We start from the raw sequence: 27,836 nt of genomic DNA on the forward strand, positions 1-27,836 counted from the left end.
TTTGGCATATAAAATAATTTATAAAGTCGGATCAGTTTCAAATTTTTTCACTTCACAGTACTGACGCATTTGAGAAGAGGACGCTTTTATAGCTATACATGTCATTTTCGTCCGACTACAACACCGATTGACAGATACTTTCACGTTCGCTGCTGAGAGGGATAGCTGTGGTGGTTCACGATCACGGCGCACTCTCGACTTTGATGAGGATGTCCTTCACCACGCTGAAGAGGACCCGAAGACGGGTACTGGAAACAATGACAATGCCTTCGGCTCCTCGACAGCACACAGTTTTGAGGTCATTCTCCACGTTGAGCGCATACAGTGAAGCAGGAGCTATTAACGTAGCCCGATACTCAACTTAATTTCACATCCGAACATTCTCGGACGATGAATCTCAAAAATCTCCACTACATACCCACGAAGCCTTGAATAGGAATTGTGAAACAAACTGTACAAAGAATGGCTAAGACAGTACTGTGGAGATAGTAGCAGCCAATAACTGAGGAGCCTAGAATTCGGTTTCAAAGTCCACATTGCCTCAGAATCGAAGAAATTTTGGTAGTCAGGCACGCAGTAAACGGAAGACGAAGTTAATTAGTCAACGTATCTGCAGGCAAAATGCCAAGTCAGTAAATAGATTTGATACACACACTAGATAAAGGTATTACGCACAAAAAATGGAGAATTTTTAAGTCTGCTTTTGTGCGCGAAAGTAACAGTGGAGCCTTTACAAATAATTCAATAATTCAGCAATGAATTCAATCGTTTCTAAGTTAAAAGCCGGACCCACTACTTTCGGAGTAACAACAGGATTAACTTCTTTCGAATTTCAAGTATTACAAACCCACATTTGGTGATCAGTTGAAGGGTATCTGTAGGTGAAATATCTGGTTGGGTATTGGTAATCGTGATCAAGCTGTTCATAAAAAAGAGGTATCTATTGCATGGAAGGTGGGAAGACGACATCCGGATATACAGCAAAGAAAAACCTTTGATGTTTAGATGAACTTAGTTGCCCAGTCTGCACATATGTGATAGTTCAATAAATATTAAATAAATAACTTCACCATACTTGTCTGTTGCACAACGAATAGCAGTAGGACGTAAAATGGAAGTTTGCAAGGGAATAGGTAAGAATGTGCTGTGGTAAAATTATCACGTTTATTCAAGAACAGCTGAACAAACTACACTACTGGCCATTACAATTGCTACACGAAGAACAAATGCAGATGATAAACGGGTATTCATTGGACAAATATATTATACTACGAGGGTCGGTCAAAAAGTAATGCCTTCAATTTTTTTCTACTTAAAAAAATTAAGTTAAGTGAAAAATTTGAATTTGGCGCCATTCCTCAAACCTTCATCTGCAATCCACTGCAGTAGTAACTTTCTCTGTCAACAGGTGGCAGCACAGCAGAAGTTTGTAAGATGGCCGACATCGATGTTCGTTTGAGACAGCGTTGTGTGATTGAATTCTTGAATGCAGAAGGTGAAACGCCCATACGCATTCATGAAAGACTGAAGAAGGTGTATGGTGTTGTGACAGTGGATGTCAGCATTGTTAGACGATGGGTTCGTCGTTGTAAGGAAGCTGAAGGGCAAACACCGTTGACTGACGAAAAGCGGAGCGGCAGGCCGGTGAGTGCAGTGACTCCACACAACATTCAGCAAGTTGATGACATCATTCGTGGTGACCGTCGGGTGACTGCAGATGAAGTGTGTCGCATTATTTCTCTTAGTAAAGGCAGTGTGATCACGATTATTAAACAATTGGGGTACTCAAAAGTTTGTGCACGGTGGGTTCCAAGAATGTTAACTGATCAGAATAAAGAGGCAAGGAAAACAATAGCCTCCCAACACTTGCAGCGCTTCCGTTTGGAGGGAGATGAGTTTCTGAAAAAAATTGTGACCGGGGACGAAACATGGGTGCATTTTTTTGAACCCGAATCAAGGAGGCAGTCAATGGAGTGGCGTCACACAAGCTCGCCGAGGAAGAAAAAATTCAAAACTGTGCGATCGGCAGGGAAAGTTATGGCAACAGTTTTCTGGGATACAGAGGGTGTGATTCTGGTTGATTTTTTGGAGCAGGGATGCACAATAAATTCTGTTCAATACGTCACAAGCCTCAAAAAACTTAAAGCACGTCTTCAGCGAGTTCGCCCAACAAAATCAATGGCAGATGTTCTTCTTTTGCATGACAATGCAAGACCACACACCAGTCGTCACACCTCTGACGAGATTGTCAAAATTGGATGGGAAGTTTTGCCTCATCCCCCATACAGCCCTGACCTGGCACCATCAGACTTCCATCTGTTCGGACCACTAAAAGAAGCTCATCGTGGGATTCATTTTGAAGATGAGGAGGCCGTCAAAACATCCGTGCGTCAATGGCTTAGGAAGCAGAGCTGTGATTTTTACCGTGCTGGGATACATGCCCTTGTTCAAAGATGGACCAAAACTTTAGAGATGGGCGGAGATTACATTGAAAAATGACAAAATGATCCTCAATGTTGTGGTTTTCAACCTATGTAATTGCATTTAAATTTCCTGACAATTAAACGTAGAAAAAAAAATAGGAGGCATTACTTTTTGACTGACCCTCGTAGAACTGACATGTGATTACATTTTCACCGAATTTTGGTGCATAGATCCTGAGAAATCACTACCCAGAACAACCACCTCTGGCCATAATAACGGCCTTGATACGCCTGGGCATTGAGTCAGAGCTTGGATGGCGTGTACAGGTACAGCGGCCCATGCAGCTTGAACACGATACCACAGTTCATAAAGAGAAGTGACTGGCGTGTTGTGAGGAGCCAGTTGCTCGACCACCACTGACCAGACGTTTTCAATTGGTGAGAGATCTGGAGAATGTGCTGGCCAGGGCAGCAGCCGAACATTTTCTGTATTCAAAAAGGACCGTACAGGACCTGCAACATGCGCTCGTGCATTATGGTGCTGAAATGTAGGGTTTCGCAAGGATCGAATGAACGGTAGAGCCACGGGTCGTAACACATCTGAAATGTAACGTGCCGTCAATGTGAGCTAGAGGTGACCTAGACGTGTAACCAATGGCACCCCGTACCATCACAAAGGGTGATACGCCAGCATGGCGATGACGAATACACGCTTCCAAAGTGCGTTCACCGCGATGTCGCCAAACGCGGATCCGACCATCATGATGCTGTAAACAAAACCTGGATTCATTCGAAATGATGACGTTTTGCCATTCGTGCTCCAAGTTTCGTCGTTGAGTACACCATCGCAGGCGCTCCTGTGTCAGATGCAACGTCAAGGGTAACCGCAGCCATGGTCTCCGAGCTGAGAGTCCATGCTGCTGCAAACGTCGTCGAACTGTTCGTACAGATGTTTGTTGTATTGCAAACGTCCCCATCTGTTGACTCAGCGATCGAGACGTGGGTGCACGATCCGTTACAGCCATGCGGGTAAGATGCCTGTCATCTCGACCGCTAGTGATACGACAACGTTGGGATCCAGCACGGCGTTCCGTATTACCCTCCTGTGCCCACCGTTTCCATATTCTGCTAATAGTCATAGCTCTCGGACAACGCGAGCAACATTGTCGCGATACGATAAACCGCAATCGCGATAGGCTACAGTCCGACCTTCATCATAGTCGGAAACGTGATGGTACGCATTTCTTGTCCTTAAACGAGGCATCACAACAACGATTGACCAGGCAACGGCGGTAAACTGCTGTTTGTGTATGAGAAATCGGATGGAAACTATCCTCATGTTAGCACGTTGTATGTGTCGCCACCGGCGCCAATCTTGTGTGAATCCTCTGAAAAGCTAATCATTTGTATATCACAGAATCTGCTTCCTGGCGGTTAAATTTTGCGTCCGTAGTACGTCATCTTAGAGGTGTAGCAATTTTAATGGCCAGTATCGTTATAAGCTAAATAACTAATAATTAGGGCATGGTTGCTGTTCTATATTATGCTCGTAGCTGAGATACAAATTTACATTTATAACTGTGTCTTGGGGAACAAAGCACGATATATCATTAATTGTTACTTATAGAAGGACCAGAGGAATCTTTCAATGGCGACATTCATAAACATATAGAAATATAATAGAGATTCAAGAGAAATATAAGAATGAAGAAAAACTTCACATGTTTGGCAAACCGCCGTTATCTTGACATTAGTGCACGAAGCCAGTGAACAAGAATTCATCAATAAGAATAAACTCTTAATAGTTGCCCTCGAGAAGAATTTGTGAAACTAATTTATAAGTTTTGTCTCCAGAATCACTAAGACATGTAAGATTTCTTACAATCTGGGAACGCGTGGTGGTCTCAAACAAGAAATCTGCATAAAGTGAAAGGTAAAATTCAGAATAGCTGATGTAGTTTTACAGGATATATTACTGTAAGTCTTGATCTGCGAAGTGTGGGTTTCAGAGCCGTATTTAACACGTGCTGAGAAAATAAACATACTTGGAAATCTATTCATTTATAATATACTCGTAAGATCACCAACGAACTAAATCGGACTGAAATGAGGAGATACATCACGAGTCCTCGTTTTTGATTACACATAGAGTAGGAGAATGGCTTGCAAGCGTTGCCAAGTTAAACTGGTTATATTGTTCTGAAATCAACCAGAAACATTCCATATACCGCTCAACGAGCAATGAGAGATTAAAGAAAGACGTTAATTTTGACTGGAGCTTAAATCTGCAAAAATAAGATAATGAACTAACTATGAATACGTATACTCACACCTACTCGTTGTCGCCCATCTCAAGTGGAGCCGGCCGCGGTGGTCTCGCGGTTCTAGGCGCGCAGTCCGGAACCGTGCGACTGCTACGGTCGCAGGTTCGAATCCTGCCTCGGGCATGGATGTGTGTGATGTCCTTAGGTTAGTTAGGTTTAAGTAGTTCTAAGTTCTAGGGGACTAATAACCACAGCAGTTGAGTCCCATAGTGCTCAGAGCCATTTGAACCATTTGAACCCATCTCAAGTCTACCGGAACACTTTTTGAACCCAGGCTTCCGTTACTCCGGAAGTGCCAGAGGTCCCTTATGTGCGGTGCCAACCTGTACAAGACCTTCGTCCAAGACGAACAGATACCTATTTTCTACGTCGTATGTAATTTATGGGGTTGGCTCTTCTGCCCCAGTGGCAAACCACTTTTCCTCCGGCAGATCTGGATACTGAAATTAATCCTATACGCAGTCATTCATGCTTTTCATTCATCAGGTGAACGGTGGAAAGTATGTATATACTGACATATTGCGCATAGATCTGTTGAATATGCGTATGGGTCTCCACTAATTACCAAAAAGCTTAGTAGAATGTGAGGCGAAATAAAGGTCGTATAAGTTGTGGGCATTATAGGCACACGCAGCTGCTCAGTCTTTAATTATGTAGTTTACAGTATGCGCCAGGAAATGAGGTGCCAGAGTTGAGTATATAAAGTTAAATGTGGAACAAACTGATGAAGAGAGATAATGTAGACACCCCGAAGTCTGAACATTATGACCGTGTACTTAATAGCCGGTATATAAACCTTTGGCGCGGATAAGACCGGCAACGCGTCGTGCCATGGAACAATGAAGTCGTGGTAGATCGCTGGAGTGAGTTGACACCACGCCTGCACCCAACTCCCGTAATTTCCGGGGAGGGAGGCGAAGAGATCTGATGCCACGCTCAATCACATATGGTGCAGATGTCGCGTTTGAGGGGCTATCGCATCAATTGGAACGCGCCACTGTATTTCACGAACCCCCTGGCCTTTTGACATGGCGCGCTATGCAGCTGAAAAATACGACTGCCGTACTGATACGTCATCGTCATGTGTACGTGGATGTATGCGGTCTTCAACCAGTATATGATACGTCTTGGCCATCATTCTGCCTTTTTCGTGCTCCACTGGAAGCATGGATGCCCATGTGATTGCTCCCAGAGCATATAGTAGCCACCGGCAGTTATTCTCAGATCTACAGTACAGATGTCAAGGAGCGGTTTCCTTGGTAGACGCCGGCCGCTGTGGCAGTTCTAGGCGCTTCAGTCTGGAACCGCGTGACCGCTACGGTCGTAGGTTCGAATCCTGCCTCGGGCATGGATGTGTATGATGTCCTTAGGTTAGTTAGGTTTAAGTAGTTGTAAGTTCTAGGGGAGTAATGACCATAAATGTTAAGTCCCATAGTGCTCAGAGCCATTTGAACCATTTTTGAACCCTGGAAGATGACGCATTCGCGCCCTCCCATCGGCATGATGAAGTGTGTATCTGCGTTCATGAGTCCACCCAATGCTCTGCCAGTGCTCAAACGTCCAATGTTGAAGGTCAGGTGACCATATCAGCCGTAGTTGCCAATGTTGTGGTGTTAGCACTGTCACATTTATGGGTGGTTGGCCGAAAAGCTCCATCGCTAGGGAGGCTATGTGTTCAGACGCATTTGTAATCAGCCCAAAGTCTGATGCTACTCTCGCCACAGTTTGCCACCTGTCCTGTTTCACCAGACCGCCTAGTCTACGACGTCCGACATCTGTAATGAGGGATGGCCGCCCAAACCAACGACGTCTGGACGCGGTGTCACCTAGTTTTCTACTCGTGTTGAAGACCCTCACCACAGCAGTCCTCGAACACCGACAGGTCGAGCAGTTTCCGAGATGCTCGTGCTGAGCCTCCGGACTATGCCATCCCTCAAACTCAGATATTTCAAACGCGTTCCAAGCTATAGTAACTTAGTCGTGAAAGTTGTGCAAGATCGCCTACAGACCGAGCGAAATAATTCGATGCTAAGACATTTGGTACGCAGCTTGGAGACACCAGGTTAAAACCCTGTAGGGCTACTCAGTTTCATGGGTACCTTCGGTACGCTAAATTAGTTATCGCAAATGCGCGATGCTTCGTTTCAAAATCTTTACTGTCAACTTTAAGGTATATTTATTATCCGATTCCTCTGTAGGAACGAAAATAGTCGTAGAAAGAACATTCAGTTTACATATCATTAAAAATAGAACGTTTGATCAGTTAATGAAGGTTGGCTGAACCACCCAGATTCAAAAATAAGAATTATGTTTCAGTCCACACGTTACATCACGATCGTAATACTCTCTTCAGGATAGGTGCCAAAGAACCTTCAAATCATTTTAAATTATCCGTAAGTTTTTTTGGTAACTTTGGTTTTATATGGCTAAATGTTGGTGGTGACTTACTAGTTCATTAAATTGATGACAGGTTTCGGTTTTGCAGCCTTCGTCATTTTCTGCGAGTACTCAACACGCGCTTACGTGTCTACATCTGCATGTATACTCCGCAAGCCACCCAACGGCGTGTGGCGGAGGGCACTTTACGTCCCACTGTCATTACCCCCCTTTCCTGTTCCAGTCATTTATGGTTCGCGGGAAGAACGACTGCCGGAAAGCCTCCGTGCGCGCTCGAATCTCTCACAATTTTACATTCGTGATCTCCTCGGGAGGTATAAGTAGGGGGAAGCAATATATTCGATACCTCATCCAAAAACGCACCCTCTCGAAACCTGCACAACAAGCTACACCGCGATGTAGAGCGCCTCTCTTGCAGAGTCTGCCACTTGAGTTTGCTAAATATCTCCGTAACGCTATCACGGTTACCAAATAACCCTGTGACGAAACGCGCCCCTCTTCTTTGAATCTTCTCTATCTCCTCTGTCAACCCGACCTGGTACGGATCCCACACTGATGAGCAATACTCAAGTATACGTCGAACGAGTGTTTTGTAAGCCACCTCCTTTGTTGATGGACTACATTTTCCATGGACTCTCTCAATGAATCTCAACCCGGCACCGGCCATACCAAAAATTAATTTTACATGATCATTCCAGTTCAAATAGTTCCGCACGCATACGCTGAGATTTTTACAGAAGTAACAGCTACCAGTATTTGTTCTGCTATCATATAACCATACAATAAAGGATGCTTCTTTCTATATATTCGCAATACATTACATTTGCCTATATTAAGGGTCAGTTGCCACTCCCTGCACCAAGTGACTATCCGCTGCAGATCTTCCTGCATTTCCCTGCAATTTTCTAATGCTGCAACTTCTCTGTATACTACAGCATGAACCGCGGAAAGCCGCATGGAACTTCCGACAATACCTACTAGGTCATTTATATATATATTGTGAAAAGCAATGGTCCCGTAACTTTCCCCTGTAGCACGCCAGAGGTTACTTTAACATCTGTAGACGTCTCTCCATTGAGAACAACATGCTGTGTTCTGTTTCCTAAAAATTTTTTAATCCAGCCACATGGCTTGTCTGATATTCCGCAGGGTCTCACTTTGTTTATCAGGCGACAGTGCGGAACTGTATCGGACGCCTTCCGGAAGTCAAGGGAAATGGCATCTACCTAATATTTTCTGGGTCTCATGAACAAATAAAGCATGCTGGGTCTCACACGAACGCTATTTCCGGAGTCCATGCAGCGTAGATTTTGGGATTCCAGAAACGACATGATACTCGAGCAAAAACATGTTCTAAAATTCTACAAGAGATCGATGTCAGAGATATAGGCCTATAGTTTTGCGCATCTGCTCTACGACCCTTCTTGAAGACTGGGCTTACCTGTGCTCTTTTCCAATAATTTGGAACCTTCCTTTCCTCTAGAGACTTGCGGTACACGGCTGTTAGAAGGGGGCCAAGTTCTTTCGCGTACCCTGTGTAGAATAGAATTGGTATCCCGTCAGGTCCAGTGGACTTTCCCCTGTTGAGTGATTTCAGTTGCTTTTCTACTCCTTGGACACTTATTTCGATGTCAGGATTGAGAGAAGAAGCGTTACACTGCTGTACACGCTTGATCTGAGGATGTTTGTACAGCTGGAACCCTTGGTGAACTTTAACGGCTAAATGTGAACAAGACACAGATTTCAATAATTTTATCGGTCAGGTAGATCTCTGATCTCCTCCTAAGATCCAAGCTGCGTCATTACACGAACTTGGGCGTTGCTATACAGTAAGTTACATTATCTCCTTAATTTATGGAAAAAGCGTTGTAGTCAGAGGCGATGGCGAGACTATGGCCGAAATAGCAGGCTAGCAGCTTAAGCGGGTGGGCGTCGGCTCAACACAAAGAAATGGCGCATAAGAAGCCGAGTGTTATCGCAGGCGACACGAGCAGCTTTAAAGGCTAACTGCCGCGTTACTGAGGATCTTGCACAGATATGCAAATGCACTGGGAGAGGGAGGGGAGCGTCTCTGCCTCCCGCCAACTGTGGTGCTGGTGGAACAGCGGACTGAAAACAAGGCCCGGTAAAAAAACACCTGCCGCACAAGACGTGTGCAATCGTTCACTCCTGGCAACTTCTTTCGTAAGAAGGCGATGATGAAACCATAATTTGTTTTGGGATTTGGCTAACGGCGGCTTAAGGTATAAAAATGAAAGCCCTCCACTTCTAAGAAACATCATGGAATTTTAGTTGGTTTGTGTTAATGCATGAGGTGTACCACTGAATGATTACTCTGTATCAGAAACTTTCTTACACGTTTTCTGATTTCGACTCTCTATGTTCAAAGTGAGCAAATATCACTGCACGACATATGCCATTTCATGAACTTGTTGCTATGCATTCTTGGATTCTAAACATGAGGCCTTCAGATATGCCTCAGAGTCAGTCTAATTATTAGCTGATTAGCAATAGGCCCATTTATTACTCAAATTGTGTGGACAGCCGGTCGGTGTGGTCGTGCGGTTCTAGGCGCGTCAGTGTGGAACCACGCGACCGCTACGGTGACAGGTTCGAATCCTGCCTCGGGCATGGATGTGTTTAATGTCCTTAGCTTAGTTAGGTTTAAGTAGTTCTAAGTTTTAGGGGACTAATGACCTCAGATTTTAAGTCACATAGTACTCAGGGCCATTTTTTTAGTGTGTGGACACCTCAGTGGCAAAATTAACCATCGGAACCGATGCATGTAAAACACAGAGGCTTTAAACTTTGGCACGAAACAACTCTATTAAATCACACCAATCTCGTCAACTTCTCGTATTCACTAACATTACGGTGGCCGTACTTGGCTTCTTCTGGTTGATATACTTGGGACTACAGCATGACATGTTTATCTATGCCACAAAATTAATTTCTTTAATGTGTGTGTTAAACTAATCTTACTATTTTGAAGCCCAAACAGGAACCACGGTGATCGAAAATACAAAAAAGAAAGATAAAACACTGAACAGTGAGAATGTTAACCTTCAAAAATGCCTACGTATTGTATTTTATACTTAAGAAAATGACATTTATCGTTATCAAGTACATATGAAAGTATTTGTGTTTGTATCCTGATCTACATTAGGCCCCATTTCAAAGAAAGAATGACCGCGTAACGACACTCCCGTTTCCTGCAGGTAGGGTATACTTATTTCTACATCGCTTGAGTTCACTACGTACTACGTACATTAACAGAAGCCTTTTATAACACGTAAGAAAAGCTTTACGATCGTAATATTTTCGGTGAACAGAGATTTACAACTAATGAAGAAGAGCTATATAAATTGAATGATGTTGACGAAAAATTGTTGTATGAAAAATGTATGTGAAAAGCTCATGTAATTATCTGTCACAGTGCTAAACATCAGGAATGAAAAAACCATTGACGGAAGAACTTTGGTTTATTTTGGCTTGCACATGGCATGTCATACATCAAGATATCTCAACATTATTAACTTTGTTGCTTGTAGGTACCCACCGTTATGAATGTTATAAATGACAACATTGATCCACATTGGGAATGTTTGGGGTAAATTTCTACGTAAAATTTAAGCGATTTAGCCGTTTCTTGAGAACAATATGACAGACGCTGGGTCGCAACCTAATAAAAGAAATGTAAATGTCATACCATCGTTATTGATGTAAGAGAGTGAAAAGTGAACATTTCCACAACTAGAAAAAGAAGAAAATTCAAAACAGAAATGAAAATGTCTCCCTCCGGAGTACTCCCATTCTTAGATATTCGTAATGTTTCTCATTGGATACGTTTCCCGTATGTCTGATGAATAGGAATTCTAATCCGACCGGGAAACTGAAGTAGACTAATGAGACTGCTCTCGAACCGATTTTCGGATCAAATCCTCTCGTTTATAGGGTTCTCGGGCGAAGTATTCCATGACAAAATTATTTTTCAGTAGTTCACTAGTGTGACATTTCGTGTTTTTTTTTTTTCACAATCGACGTATGACATCTTTCTTCGCCTTCATCCTGGTTAATGACGACTTCCTTATTTTCCGTTCAGTTACAGGGCAACCTATTACGTTCGCTGTAGCCTCAATAGCGTGACTCAGATAAGGGCCTCGTCAAATGTGGATCTGGATGATTTGCCATCGTAGTTAGCATACGCCAGATGACTGATGTTCAGATCAACGAACTCTATTCTTCTGCATTTTTATTAACTTTTCTATGATTATCCTTTCTATTACAAGACGACAGTGGCAATAAACTGTCTCCTTTGAACGTCCCGCGATTTCACCTACCTCTCCGTGATTTTGCGTCTGTATTTTACTTAATATTTTTTACAGCAGAGGAAGAAGAGCCAAAGATATTACAAATTCGTTGAGAAAATTCTGCAGCCTTTATCAGTGTACATATTTCCACGTTTTCTAAGAGAGCAGTCGACGTGAGTAGATGAACTGTGAACTGATACTTGCAGCACTCTCTGTGATACTCACCAATGAGTTTTTCTGCCTATCTGGCAGTGACTTCCTACTAGTGAAGTGTCGCAACACAGAAACTTTTGTGAAATTATAAAGCCGTTTCGTCACACGTATAAGATTATCCCTACATAATGTTGCTGATAAGAACTGTCTTTTATTTCTGGCAATATGTCGTGCATCGACTAGGGTGATTAAAAAGACAGAGAAACAGTGAAATTTCTATTTTTACCGATAATGTGACTGATATTTTTTAATGTATTTAGATTTAACCTACCACATTTCTGGCAACAGTCTGAAGGACAACATACGAGTTTCTCTACATTAACTAGTACACAAGTTATACTGTTACTGCATAAGAAACTGGTGCGAAATAGAGTAACATTGGCAGACGATCGGGATAGGCAGTGGAGTGGCACTAACAGATACTGTTCAGTCACATGACGTGTATGAAAAATTTTCTGTTGATGAATCGACTTTCTGCGTTATGCTGACCAAAACGTGAAATACCGTTCTTGATGCTCTTTAAGTGACAATGTGGTTTAGTCACAAATGTAAAATACACTCCTGGAAATGGAAAAAAGAACACATAGACACCGGTGTGTCAGACCCACCATACTTGCTCCGGACACTGCGAGAGGGCTGTAAAAGCAATGATCACACGCACTGCACAGCGGACACACCAGGAACCGCGGTGTTGGCCGTCGAATGGCGCTAGCTGCGCAGCATTTGTGCACCGCCGCCGTCAGTGTCAGCCAGTTTGCCGTGGCATACGGAGCTCCATCGCAGTCTTTAACACTGGTAGCATGCCGCGTCAGCGTGGACGTGAACCGTATGTGCAGTTGACGGACTTTGAGAGAGGGCGTATAGTGGGCATGCGGGAGGCCGGGTGGACGTACCGCCGAATTTCTCAACACGTGGAGCGTGAGGTCTCCACAGTACATCGATGTTGTCGCCAGTGGTCGGCGGAAGGTGCACGTGCTCGTCGACCTGGGACCGGACCGCAGCGACGCACGGATGCACGCCAAGACCGTAGGATCCTACACAGTGCCGTAGGGGACCGCACCGCCTCTTCCCAGCAAATTAGGGACACTGTTGCTCCTGGGGTATCGGCGAGGACCATTCGCAACCGTCTCCATGAAGCTGGGCTACGGTCCCGCACACCGTTAGGCCGTCTTCCGCACACGCCCCAACATCGTGCAGCCCGCCTCCAGTGGTGTCGCGACAGGCGTGAATGGAGGGACGAATGGAGACGTGTCGTCTTCACCGATGAGAGTCGCTTCTGCCTTGGTGCCAATGATGGTCGTATGCGTGTTTGGCGCCGTGCAGGTGAGCGCCACAATCAGGACTGCATACGACCGAGGCACACAGGGCCAACACCCGGCACTATGGTGTGGGGAGCGATCTCCTACACTGGCCGTACACCTCTGGTGATGGTCGAGGGGACACTGAATAGTGCATCGGACCCATCGTTCTACCATTCCTAGACCGGCAAGGGAACTTGCTGACCTAACAGGACAATGCACGTTCGCATGTATCCCGTGCCACCCAACGTGCTCTAGAAGGTGTAAGTCAACTACCCAGGCCAGTAAGATCTCTGGATCTGTCCCCCATTGAGCATGTTTGGGACTGGATGAAGCGTCGTCTCACGCGTACTGCACGTCCAGCACGAACGCTGGTCCAACTGAGGCGCCAGGTGGAAATGGCATGGCATGCCGTTCCACAGGACTACATCCAGCATCTCTATGATCGTCTCCATGGGAGAATAACAGCCTGCATTGCTGCGAAAGGTGGATATACACTGTACTAGTGCCGACATTGTGCATGCTCTGTTGCCTGTGTCTATGTGCCTGTGGTTCTGTCAGTGTGATCATGTGATGTATCTGATCCCAGGAATGTGTCAATAAAGTTTCCCTTCCTGGGACAATGAATTCACGGTGTTCTTATTTCAATTTCCAGGAGTGTATTTCATGCAACCCGAAACGTTTCTTATTATATATCCCACTATTTATAGTCAAATATGACAAAATTCCGTCCGATCCATACTGAAATACTGCAGAAGTGAAAGAATCTGTATTAGATCCCACTGGAAAAGGGATATCGAGCACGAATAAAGCACAGCATCCCGCATAGTAATAAGCTCGTATGAATGGCTAGAAACTCAAAATCTGGCGCTTAAACAATGACACCAATTACCTCACGAGGCGCCAAATACAAGTGCCAAACAACTGGTTCCTGGAGTATAATATATAATTCTCAGTCGCCTACCTACCGCTCCTTAGAAATAGTAAAGAAACATTAATAATACCATGAAGACTCAGTTGCAAAGAATCTTTGCCATCACATTGTAACTGGGAATAAACACAGAAGGAGATTAATTTGTATTACAATGGAATTCATCCTCTATGGACGCTTCACACTCATTTACAGGTTACAGATGTAAATGTGTAGTTGTAACCGAAATCGGTACTTCAGACAGTGGGTATCTTCGGGAAATGAATTTTGGATCCTGCAGGAAAGGAACAATTATATTTTTATTTGGCTACAAGCAATTATTAACCTATTAGCCAATTAAAAGCCCAGGCTTTGCCTTGTTTTTTCCGAAATACGTGGATTGATTGATTTTATGTATAATTACTAAAACATTAAGCTTTATTAGCAACATTCTGCCCAGCTGGAAGTACTAACATTAAGATAGGAATACATCAGTGAACACAAAATGAAATGACAGGATCAACAGAAACAATAATTTTCAAAAAAAAACAGAATAGGTAAGCGATGGGACGACACAATAACGGTAGTAACTAACACTGATGGAATTGCTGTGTTCTGCCGTTAAACAGTTTTAAACATCAAAATATACACACATTTTTAAGCCTAATAACATATTTCCAAATAGCGCCTTTTAACCCACAAAGATATCGCATTGGTATGTAAAAACCGGAAAGTTCTTCATTCATAACACAGTTTATCAAGAATAACAGAATTTGGAGCGATCACTGGTAATTCCGCTTTCAGGAGGAAAATACACTGCGAAATCACCGGTCTGTTTCTTTCTATTTTGTGCGAAAAAATATTTGCTTACTGTCGTCTTTTGTAAAGCTAATGTAGACGCTGTATGAGGTATGACTTTTTCCAGTGCGATGATAGTGAGTTGGAAAATGTTCATGGTTGTACTCCATGTGACCTGTAAATGATACCAGCCATCTACTTCGACGAACGCCTCGAAACCCAGGTCTACGTGGATTAAGAGGTTGAGAATGAGCCTTTGACATCCAATGACCAGCTTATAGGCATTCAGATTCCCCTGTCACCTTCGATACACGTTACGCGTGACCATACGACACAGATGAGATGCTAACATTTAAGGTCAGTTACGGAAAGGTGATTTGTTCAGAATAAATACCACTGAAATGAAATTTAATGGGTGAAATTTTGACCTAATTATAGCTCAGATTATGTTTGTTTGTCTTATTACACTCTTGTCTTATGGTATTAGTGACATAAAGTGAAGGAACTGTAAATAAAATGAGGAAAGATTTGAATGAAACTTGGTTGGAACATGGAACGAGAGTAAGCACAGGAATAACAAAGAACATGGTGATCAGCTCAGGAAGGAGTCTACCTTCTATTTAATTAGGACAAGCTATTGTTAGCCAACTAACGCGTTCAAATATCTAGAAAGTACAATGCTGAAGACCTGAGACTTCATCAGGAAGTTAAAACTCGCATTCATATAACGAAGAAGGCATTAAGTAGAAAGATGAGATTATTAAGTGGCTGAGGAAAAGACTTTGCAAGCGTTTGGAGTACTATATGTGGGCGAAATATGGACAGTGAGACAAAAGAATGAAAAAAGGCTAGAAGCATTTGAGGTGTGGATATGAAGGAGATTGGACAGGATAAACTGGGTTGAAAGAGTGAGTAACGAATGAGTGTTGGAAATGGTTGATGCTAGAATTACACTGTTAGAAGTTATAAGAGAAAGGAAGAACTGGAAGGACATTTGTTATGATAGGAGTCCTAGCTAAGAGAAACTTGGGAAAGACTAGCTTGTGGGAGGGGAACGAGAGAAAAGCGAAGATGATAGAAGACATAAACGGAAGCGGAAATTTCACAGACCTGAAGAGGATGGCAAAAGGCAAGAGAAAAATGGACATTACAAGTTGAGAACCAGCCTCTTGGCAGAACACTAATGATGATGGTTATTATACTAAATTCAAGACCTAAGATCCCTGAAGCGAAGTTTTAAGGCTTCAGTGATAACTACAGCCTACGAAGAAAAAAGCTGTCACGTTTTGTAAAGCACGGAAGGCTCCATGAAACTTCAAATTCTAACAGTAAGAACGAGTATCGAGCAGTAAGCATTGCGTTTTAGCACAGTGCCTAAAGGAATTAGAAAGTAGGATTCGTCGTTTGGGGAGGGACGCTCACTTCAGCTTCCCCTTCGGTGCTCAAAGGTACGTGCAGTAGAGATGCGCCATGGAGCTACATAGTTCTCAGTTGGCATGTGAGGTATACAGCCGTTGCAGATTACTTAGTGTACCGGCACGTCATCTGTATAGCTTCCACCTATCTTCTGAGAATGGAGGCAAGCATTAAATGCCAACGTCTGCAGCACAGTAATGGTCCTCGACTAACCTAGGGGACACCATGAAAGCATCCTCTAGAAACAATGAGATAAGTACATCTACCTTCATGCTCCAAACTACGTATACTTGTCTGTACTTTGGGAGTAGTTTGATGTACCTAGATTGCTTATCAGATTCTCGCTTAAAAAATACTTAAAAAAATAGCAAATGTAATTCAGATTACAAGGTATGACACAAACATTTGACATTAGAAGACCCACAAATAGACAGAACTATTATGTCAGATTACAGAATTTTAAAATCTACAAACATAATCCCTGTTAGAAATTAGGAATTACTTTTTATGTGTCGGATTGCGACTATGTTCCGCTTTGAAAATGGTCATGAGAGGAAAAGTCTTTTGGGATTATTCTGCTCTCAGAGTAAGTGGATGTCTATAAGCGCTACAACTGTACCTAATTATGACTCTCTCCCCATCTGTCTCTCTCTCTCTCTCTCTCTCTCTCTCTCTCTCTCTCTCTCTGTCTGTCTCTCTCTCTCTCTATCTGTGTTTCTCTGTCTCTACCCATCTGTTTAATATGTGTTCTAATTTTAAAAACAGTTGTGTTAGGCTTAATGAACTATTATACAAGACGGTATCTTGGCCATACTGATATCTGATACAGTAACCACGTCTCCCTAAGATAACTATTACTCTTAAATATGTATTCCGACATCTTTTTCACACGGAAAGCCATAAATCCTGTTCTAATAATGAATAGTAATTCATGTTTAGCGGACCAACCTCTCTCTCTACCGCCAGCTGTAAAACTCATAGCACACTAACAGTTTTTGCGTTCAGATCTATATTTCACTTATTGCCTATATTTGTTGGAATCGTACTGGTAATGGAGCCTTATGAACTGTGTTCACCTCACTGTAGAATGTTTATTGAAGTGATATCCAACTCTAAATAATTTTTCCGTCAACATTTCATAGGAAGAATGTGAGTTACAATTTCCTCCGAGTCAATATTATTATTTTCATTATAGCTATTATTATAATTATTATTATTGCCAATTCCCCCCCCCCCCTATGAACCATGGACCTCGACGTTGGTGGGGAGGCTTGCGTGCCTCAGCGATACAGATGGCCGTACCGTAGGTGCAACCACAACGGAGGGGTATCTGTTGAGAGGCCAGACAGACGTGTGGATCCTGAAGAGGAGCATTAGCCTTTTCAGTAGTTGCAAGGGCAACAGTCTGGATGATTGACTGATCTGGCCTTGTAACAATAACCAAAACGACATTGCTGTGCTGGTACAGAGAACGGCTGAAAGCAAGGGGAAACTACAGCCGTAATTTTTCCCGAGGACATGCAGCTTTACTGTATGATTAAATGATGATGGCGTCCTCCTGGGTAAAATATTCCGGAGATAAAGTAATCCCCCATTCCGATCTACGGGCGGGGACTACTCAGGAGGATGCCGGTATCAGGAGAAAGAAAACTGGCGTTCTACGGATCGGAGCGTAAAATGTCCTATCCCTTAATCGGTCAGGTAGGTCAGAAAACTTAAAAAGGGAAATGGATAGGTTAAAGTTAGATATAGTGGGAATTAGTGAAGTTCGGTGGCAGGAGGAACAAGACTTCTGTTCAGGTGACTACAGAGTTATAAACACAAAATCAAATAGGGGTAATGCAGGAGTAGGTTTAATAAAGAATAGGAAAATAATAATGGGGGTAGGCTACTACAAACAGCATAGTGAACGCATTATTGTGGCCAAGATAGATACGAAGCCCACACCAACTACAGTAGTACAAGTTTATATGCCAACTAGTTCTGCAGATGACGAAGAGGTTGAAGAAATGTATGACGAAATAAAAGAAATTATTCAGATAGTGAAGGGAGACGAAAATTTATTAGTCATGGGAGACTGGAATAGTAGGTGAATATGGATTGGGGCTAAGAAATGAAAGAGGAAGCCCCTAGTAGAATTTTGCACAGAGCACAACTTCATCATAGCTAACACTTGGTTTAAGAATCATAAAAGAAGGTTGTGTATGTGGAAGAATCCTGTAGATACTAATAGGTATCAGATAGATTATATAATGGTAAGACCGAGATTTAGGAACCAGGTTTTAAATTGTAAGACATTTCCTGGGGCAGATGTAGACTCTTACCACAATCTATTGGTTATGACCTGTAGATTAAAACTGAAGAAACTGCAAAAATGTGGGAATTTAAGGAGATATGACCTGGACAAACTGAAAGAACCAGAGGTTGTACAGAGTTTCAGGGAGAGCATAAGGGAACAATTGACAGGTATGGGGGAAAGAAATACAGTATACGAAGAATGGGTAGCTTTGAGGGATGAAGTAGTGAAGGCAGCAGAGGAGCAAGTAGGTAAAAATACGAGGGCTGCTAGAAATCCTTGGGTAACAGAAGAAATATTGAATTTAATTAATGAAAGGAGAAAATATAAAAATGCAGTAAATGAAGCAGGCAAAAAGGAATACAAACGTCTAAAAAATGAGATGGACAGGAAGTGCAAAACTGCTAAGCAGGGATGGCTAGAGGACAAATGTAAGGATGTAGAGGCATATCTCACTAGGGGTAAGATAGGTACTGAATACTGGAAAATTAAAGAGAACTTTGGAGATAAGAGAACCACTTGTATGAATATCAAGAGCTCAGATGGAAACCCAGTTCTAAGCAAAGAAAAGGAAAGCAGAAAGGTGGAAGGAGTATATAGAGGGTCCATACAAGGGCGATGTACTTGGAAGAGGATGTAGATGAAGATGAAATGGGAGATACGATACTGCGTGAAGAGTTTTACAGAGCACTGAAAGACCTGAATCGAAACAAGGCCCCCGGAGTAGACAACATTCCATTGGAACTGCTGACTGCCTTGGGAGAGGCAGTCCTGTCCAATCTCTACCATCTGGTGAGCAAGATGTATGAAACAGATTAAATACCCTCAGACTTCAAGAAGAAAATAATAATTCCAATCCCAAAGAAAGCAGGTGCTGACAGATGTGAAAATTACCGAACAATCAGTTTAATAAGCCACAGCTGCAAAATACTAACACGAATTCTTTGCAGACGAATGGAGAAACAAGTAGAAGCCAACCTCGGGGAAGATCAGTTTGGATTCCGTAGAAATACTGGAACACGTGAGGCAATACTGACTTATCTTAGAAGAAAGATTAAGGGAGGGCAAACATAGGTATCTAGCATTTGTAGACTTCGAGAAAGCTTTTGACAATGTTGACTGGAATACCCTCTTTCAAATTCTAATGGTGGCAGGGGTAAAATACAGGGAGCGAAGGGTTGTTTTCAATTTGTACAGAAGCCAGATGGCAGTTATAAGAGTCGAGGGACATGAAAGGGAAGCAGTAGTTGGGAGGGGAGGATTGTAGCCTCTCCCCAATGTTATTCAATCTGTATATTGAGCAAGCAGTCAATGAAACAAAAGAAAAATTCGGAGTAGGTATTAAAATCAATGGAGAAGAAATAAAAACTTTGAGGTTCGCCGATGACAATGTAATTCTATCAGAGGCAGCAAAGGACTTGGAAGAGCAGTTGAATGGAATGGACAGTGTCTTGAAAGGAGGATATAAGATGAACATCAGCAAAAGCAAAACAAGGATAATGGAATGTAGTCAAATTAAGTAAGGTGATGCTGAGAGAATTAGATTAGGAAATGAGACACTTAAGGTAGTGAAGGAGTTTTGCTATTTGGGAAGCAAAATAACTGATGATGGTCGAAGTAGAGAGGATATAAAATGTAGACTGGCAATGGCAAGGAAAGCGTTTCTGAAGAAGAGAAATTTGTTAAAATCGAGTATAGATTTAAGTGTCAGGAAGTCATTTCTGAAAGTATTTGTATGGGGTGTAGCCATGTATGGAAATGAAACATGGACGATAAATAGTTTGGACAAGAAGAGGACAGACGCTTTAGAGATGTGGTGCTACACAAGAATGCTGAAGATTAGATGGGTAGATCACATAAGTAATGAGGAAGTGTTGAATAGGATTGGGGAGAAGAGAAGTTTGTGGTACAACCTACCAGTAGATGGGATCGGTTGGTAGGACATGTCCTGAGGCATCAAGGGATCACCAATTTAATATTGGAGTGTAGTGTGGAGGGTATAAATCGTAGAGGGAGACCAAGAGATGAATACACTAAGCAGATTCAGAAGGATGTAGGTTTCAGTAGGTACTCGGAGATGAAGAAGCTTGCACAGGATAGAGTAGCATGGAGAGCTGCATCAAACCAGTCTCAGGACTGAAGACAACAACAACAACAACATTGCCAATTATCTTCACAAGCTGTGGAAGATTTTTGCTACTGGTTTCATAGTTCCTTTTGAACTAGATCCCCTATGATACTTCTGCAGCCAGTTCCTCAGGCGCAGAATTTTCGTCTTTTCTCTGATGCTGTCAAAGAAATGTCGTCTAGGTCCCCTTCTTTGAGAATGTTCTTATCACCCAAATTTGTGTCGAATCCAACTAAGTTTCCTAACAGTATTTTGGATGCGATTTCTGACTCACCACGTAAATCATACATGTCTGTGTCAATTATATTTCAATTCACGAACGACGTCGGTTCGTATACGTCAAGGTATGGAGGGGGTTTTCTTTGTTGCCTGTTCCAAGTGACAGTTGAGTTACGCTTTTGAAAATTGTATCTGTGTTCATCACCGATGACAGCCTGCAACAAATGGAGTAAAATGTCACTAAATAGCTCGACCACATCCCGTTTCATGCTCTGACTGCCTGCAAAATTCTCAGGAGAACACTCACAGCGCTACTATGCGTCCACTGGCTGTCGGAGAGCGCATGACTGATTTGTTTAGTAACCAAGTCTCATAACCGTGTTGTGAAACGCAATAAGTGATTTATATGTCTGTAATTGAATTTTATATCTGATTTTCATTGTGTCCAGCAACATAAAATTACAGCAGTTGGTTTATGTGTCACACTATTTATACCCTCTTTGACTCCTTTGTCGTATTTCTCATGGTTGCAGAATAAGTGAAGTGATTTTCGATTTTATAATTCTCAAAAAGTTTTGTAAAGAATACGCTGCTCAACTTTCTTCGTCGGACGACAGAGTATTTTGATTAATCACTATTAACGTCCACTAATGTTGCATTTAAGCAACTTTGCAATACTGCGATGAGTGAATTAACGTGTTTCTAACTTTCTAGTACCATTTCTAACGTTACGTTGTATTTGTCTGCCACTGTGTTACCGACGATATGATATAAAACCAGCTTGACGAACGATATTGAAATGATATTTCCTCGCTTCAGGAGTAACCAATATTATTTGTGAGAGACTGTCTTGTATCTTGCCTCTATAATTGAAATTTTCAGTTCATAATTTTACAAGTTATATTACGTTCTCAGTATTATTATTTCAAATTGTTTGAGTGTCGCCCATCGGTAGTTTCTCTTAATAACACAGAATGCTTTCTCGAGCGCTATGAAAAAGATTCAGTATCCTGGATCCATGTTATGAAAGACATAAAAAGGCAGAGAACCGTGCCCAGAGAATAGGAAGCGGCCCATGTCACACCAATATTCATGAAAAGCACTCTGAGTAACCCTCTAAAGTACAAGATCGTATCATTAACTTCCATAAACAGTAGTATTTTTGACCATATATTGTGTACGGACATTATGAATTACCTCAAAGAGAATGATCTATTGCTACACAGTCAATACGGATTCAGAAAACGTCGTTCTTATGAAACATAATTAGCTCTTTACTCACACAAAGTGTTGAATGTTATTGACGAGGGGTTTGAAACTGGTTCCGTATTTTTAGACTCTCAGAACGCGTTCGACAAAGTTCCTCAAAAGCAGCTTGCAATTAAATTGCATGCTTGTGGAATATTATCTCAGTTATTGGACTGGAGTCGCAATTTCCTGTCAGAGGGGTCACAATTTATAGTAACTGACGGAAAGTCATCGAGTAAAACAGAAGTGACTTCTGGCGTTTCCCAGGATCGTGTTACAGACACTCTTCTGTTTCTCATCTATATAAATTATTTAGGAGACAATTTGAGCAGCAGTCTAAGGCTCTTGGCAAATGACGCTATGGTTTACCGCCTAGTAAATTTATCAGAGGATCAAAACAAATTGCAAAACGACTTAGAAAGGGTATCTGCGTAGTGCGAAAATTGGTAGATGACCTTAAATGATGAAATGTGGCAAGCCATCCACATGAGTACCAAAACGAATCCGTTGAACTATAGTTACACGAGTACTAAATCATATCTAAACGCTGTAAATTCAACTAAATACCTTGTAATTACGATTACGAACAACTTACATTCTACAGAATTCACAGAAAATTTTGCGAGGAAGGAGGACAAAAGACTGGGTTTTACTGACAGAATAAATAGAATATGCAACAGGCCAACTAAAGAGACTGCCCACTCTACGGTTACCGTCTTCTTTTGGAGTACTGTGCTCCCTGTGGGATCCTTAATAGATAGGAGTAACGGAGGAGGTCGAGAAAGTTTAAATAACTGCAGCACGTTTTGTATTATCGAGAAACAGGAAGAGAGTGTCACGGAAATTATAAACGATTTAGAGAGGACTTTATTGAACTTTCAAAAGCAAACATACTTTGTTGACGCCGACCAATATAGGGAGAAACGATCACCGTGATAAAATAAGGGAACAAAGGACCCGCACGGTAAGATATGGGTGTTTGTTCTTTCGCGCTCTGTTCGAGAGTGAAATAATAAAGAATTGTTGTGAAAGTGGTTCGATAAACCCTCTACCAGTAAGTTAACTGTAATTTGCAGAGCATCCATGTAGATGTAAATGTTGATGTAGATACACTCCTTGCACGTGATTTACGACCAGGCCTATCTTTACACCTCCTGTTACGCGAATATCTCTCTTTTCACTTCCGATTTTGGCCTTCAGAATCGTCGGTAGGAGTCCCAAAATCTCGTATACTTTCAATTTGTCAGGCAGATTCGGTAACAATCTGAGAGGTCAAACGTAACGGGAAGACTTTTCCCTTATGAAGATGCTCCATGTATGAGGCCTCATGAATGCACCGTATGGCGAGAGTGTATTCATCCCAGCCGACTAAACCATTACACCCTATTGTAATGAACTCGGTGGCACGTCTCGAGGGTATCACGGATTCCGAATGAGGATTAATCTGGCTGAAGTCAAGGATCAACTGTCGGTGACAAGTGGTAATCCGATGCCTTTATGCACCGTTTGAGTCGGGACCTGTAGTGGTAGAGCGCTTGAGGGGGAACTTCGGAATACCGTTAGTAATTTTCATTAACACAGCGTTGTAGTAAGGGGTGACTTCGATTTGACAGGTATAATTATGAAGAGCCATGCTATCAAAGCGGGTGACAGAGACAGAGATTCGTGTGATGTTATTCTGAATGTCTTGTCCGGAAATTACTTTAACCATATAATCAGTGAACCAAGTTTGTAAGGTAACATCTTAGACAAATTAGGAGAAAACAGACTTGAACATATAGAATCAGTTAACATAGAGGAAGGTCTCAGTTATCATAAGGCTATGATAGCTACTATCACTAGGGATTTTACGAGAAATGTTAGGAAAAGTAAAAAAAGATTTTTGGTTAGCAAGAATGACGGAATACAATGTACACATAATTTAAATATTTAGAATGAAATGCGCACTGCTGAGAACGAAGATGTGAAACACAAGTGGAAAAATTCCAAAAGCGTGGTTCAATATGGTGTAGACAAGTATGTTCCGAGCAAGATCTTTTAAAATGGGAAAGACCCAGCGTGAGCTGTTTTAGAAAACCGCTAAGTCAAAAAAGAGTTTCATCATCAGTCCAAGGGAACTTAAAACCTAGCTGACAAACGAAAGCTGAACGAAGTGAAAATGAGCGCAAGCAGAGCAATGGCGAAGGTTCAAGTTGTCTGAAACTAAATTTTCGTCAGCTGATCCGGAAAAAAACAAGATGTTTTTGTCTTGTGTAAAATAAGTAAAATGTCAGAGATTTTCCACCATACTGGCACCGAAACGCAAGATAACAGAGAGAAAGCCGAAATACGGTATTCGGTCATTCGAAATCATTTCACCGCGGAAGATCGTAATGTGATCCATCGTCTTAATCATCGATCGAAAGCCGAAATGACAGATAATGGGTAACTGAACACCGAATAGCAAATCACCTACAGTCGCTTAATAGTGAAAAGACATCAGGACGAGATGAGCTGCCTGTAAAACTCTACAAAGGTACTGTGCAGAATTTGCTGCCCTTCTATCAGCAATTTGCCTTAGATCCCTGGAGCAACATAGAGTACATAGCAAGTGTAAAAATGCGCAGGTCATTCCCGTTCCCAAGAAGAGTCGTAGGTCAGGTTGATATCAAATTATGGAACATATTTTCTGGTGAAGAAGGAGGATCTTCTTGGAGAATGAAAATCTTCTTCATATAATCTACATGGGTTCCTCAGAGATCTAGCTAAACTCAGCTCCCTCTGTTCTCCCATAAGATCCGTTGCGCAGTAGACAACGGTGCTCGAGGTGATGCCATGTACCTTCAGGAAGTTATTTGACTCCGTATCACACTGCCTTAAGTGAAAAGAAAAGATACGAGGTTACCCAAATTCGGACCATATTTGCGACATGTTCACCACAGCAGAGGCTATGTTACCACTAAAGTACACCGTAGCACAGGACGACGACGAATGTCTCACGAACGGACGGCGGACCGCTCTGCAAAGCTGTACGCGCTGAGAGTCCTCTGTGTATTATATTGCTCCCGGTTTCTAAGCGGCGCGCCAGGAACCCTTTATCTTCAAAGGACTGCTAAGAGACAAGTGCACTAAATAGATTTGAGCGCCCGAGAAGAGACTTGTGTCCTAGTGGCTACCCATGTCTCTGTGCTTTTTTTTTCTGGTCATCAGTCTACTGATTGGTTTCATGCGGCCCGCCACGAATTCCTTTCCTGTGCTAACCTCTTCATCTCAGAGTAGCACTAGCAACCTACGTCCTCAATTATTTGCTTGACGTATTCCAATCTCTGTCTTCCTCTACAGTTTTTGCCCTCTACAGCTCCCTCTAGTACCATGGAAGTCATGTCTTAGCAGATGTCCTATCATCCTGTCCCTTCTCCTTATCAATGTTTGCGACATATTCCTTTCCTCTCCGATTCTGCGTAGAACCTCCTCATTCTTTACCTTATCAGTCCACCTAATTTTCAACATTCGTCTATAGCACCACATCTCAAATGCTTCGATTCTCTTCTGTTCTGGTTTTCCCATAGTCCATGTTTCACTACCATACAATGCTGTACTCTAGACGTACATCTTCAGAAATTTCTTCCTCAAATTAATGCCGGCATTTGATATTAGTAGACTTCTCTTGGCCAGAAATGCCTTTTTTCCCATAGCAAATCTGCTTTTGATGTCCTCCTTGCTCCGTCCGTCATTGGTTATTTTACTGCCTAGGTAGCAGAATTCCTTAACTTCATTGACTTCGTGACCATCAATCCTGATGTTAAGTTTCTCGTTGTTCTCATTTCTACTACTCATTACATTCGTCTTTCTCCGGTTTACTCTCAAACCATACGGTGTACTCATTAGACTGTTCATTCCGTTCAGCAGATCGTTTAATTCTTCTTCACTTTCACTCAGGATAGCAATGTCATCAGCGAATCTATCATTGATATCCTTTCACCTTGTATTTTAATTCCACTCCTGAACCTTTCTTTTATTTCCATCATTGCTTCCTCGATGTACAGATTGAAGAGTAGGGGCGAAAGGCTACAGCCTTGTCTTACACCCATCTTAATACGAGCACTTCGTTCTTGATCGTCCACTCTTCGATGCATGAGCTGTTAAGCTGATTGTGCGATAATCCTCGTACTTGTCAGCTCTTGCCGTCTTCGAAATTGTGTGGATGATGCTTTTCCGAAAGTCAGATGGTATGTCGCCAGACTCATATATTCTACACACCAACGTGAATAGTCGTTTTGTTGCCACTTCCCCTAATGATTTTAGAAATTCTGATGGAATGTTATCTATCCCTTCTGCCTTATTTGACCGTAAGTCCTCCAAAGCACTTTTAAATTCCGATTCTAATACTGGATTCCCAATCTCTTCTAAATCGACTCCTGTTTCTTCTTCTATCACATGAGACAAATCTTTCCCCTCATAGAGGCTTTCAATGTATTCTTTCCACCCATCTGCTCTCTCCTCTGCATTTAACAGTGGAATTCCCGTTGCACTCTTAATGTTACCACCGTTGCTTTTAATGTCATCAAAGGTCGTTTTGACTTTCCTGTATGCTGAGTCTGTCCTTCCGACAATCATATCTTTTTCGATGTCTTCACATTTTTACTGCAGCCATTTCGTCTTAGCTTCCCTGCACTTCCTATTTATTTCATTCCTCAGTGACTTGTATATCTGTATTCCTGATTTTCCCGGAACGTGTTTGTACTTCCTCCTTTCTTCAATCAACTGAAGTATTTCTTCTGTTACCCATGGTTTCTTCGCAGCTACCTTCTTTGTACCTATGTTTTCCTTCCCAACTTCTGTGATGGCCCTGTTTAGAGATGTCCATTCCTCTTCAACTGTGCTGCCTACTGCGCTATTCCTTATTGCTGTGTCTATAGCGTTAGAGAACTTCAAACGTATCTCGTCATTCCTTGGAACTCCCGTATCCCACTTCTTTGCGTATTGATTCTTCCTGACTGATGTCTTGAACTTCAGCCTACTCTTCATCACTACTATATTGTGATCTGAGTCTATATCTGCTCCTGAGTACGCCTTACAATCCAGTATCTGATTTCGGAATCTCTGTCGGATCATGATGTAATCTAATTGGAATATTCCCGTATCTCCCGGCCTTTTCCAAGTATACCTCCTCCTCTCTGTGCTACTGAGTGAGAAAACTTTTCTATACTGCTGAAGCTTCTGTTTTATTCCGCAGCAGGTGTTACTATCTAGTTCTGTGCTGGACACAGTGACCACCGCCCGTGTGCTGGTTGTCTCCCGCAGGGCCGGCAGAACCTGTACAGCGCCGAGGGCAGCTTTGAGTGCCTGGCGTGCGCCGAGGGCTGCGACGCGTGTGTGGACGACAGGCCGTGCGTCGTGTCGCTCAACTGGGTGATGCGTACTGCCATCTTGGTGCTCTCGTGCGTCGTCATCTGCTGCCTGCCCGTCGTCGTGCTCTTCACGTGGAAGTACGGCAACGTCAAGGTCAGTCGCTCCACCGCGTGCCTCTTCATTACTAGGCGAAACGGATACATTACACCTTTGGGCCACTACCAGACTCGAATTTTCGAGATTCTCAACACTAAGACCTGTCTTATTTCTGACCTCGAATGTCTCTGAGGAAGGTGGAGTAGAAGGTCTTTGTTACGCTGCCTGAGAAAAAAGTTAAGCTTCCATTAGAAGAGTGATGAACGATATGAAGCTTCAGAGGGTACTTGAGGTTATTTTGTAAGGTGTCGGACAAATCCAACACCTTCCATGAAAACCCTGACATTATAAGCAAATCCAACAGTATGTCATATAGCTCGGAATAAATCGCGACATTAAATTAACCAAAGTAATACGAGTAACGAGTGA

General features: G+C 42.4%; 1 protein-coding gene across 1 annotated transcript in view; it reads left to right on the forward strand.

Annotated features, from left to right (window-relative positions):
- The window catches only part of LOC126272875 (probable G-protein coupled receptor CG31760), a 644,703-nt gene that overhangs the window by 349,110 nt on the left and 267,757 nt on the right, over positions 1 to 27,836 (forward strand). The window contains exon 4 of the mRNA XM_049976099.1: positions 27,264 to 27,464. Coding sequence (XP_049832056.1) covers positions 27,264 to 27,464 — 201 coding nt within the window. The remainder of the gene's footprint in view (positions 1 to 27,263; positions 27,465 to 27,836) is intronic.

Source organism: Schistocerca gregaria, chromosome 5 (assembly GCF_023897955.1).
Source record: "Schistocerca gregaria isolate iqSchGreg1 chromosome 5, iqSchGreg1.2, whole genome shotgun sequence".
Classification (NCBI taxonomy): Eukaryota; Metazoa; Arthropoda; class Insecta; order Orthoptera; family Acrididae; genus Schistocerca; species Schistocerca gregaria.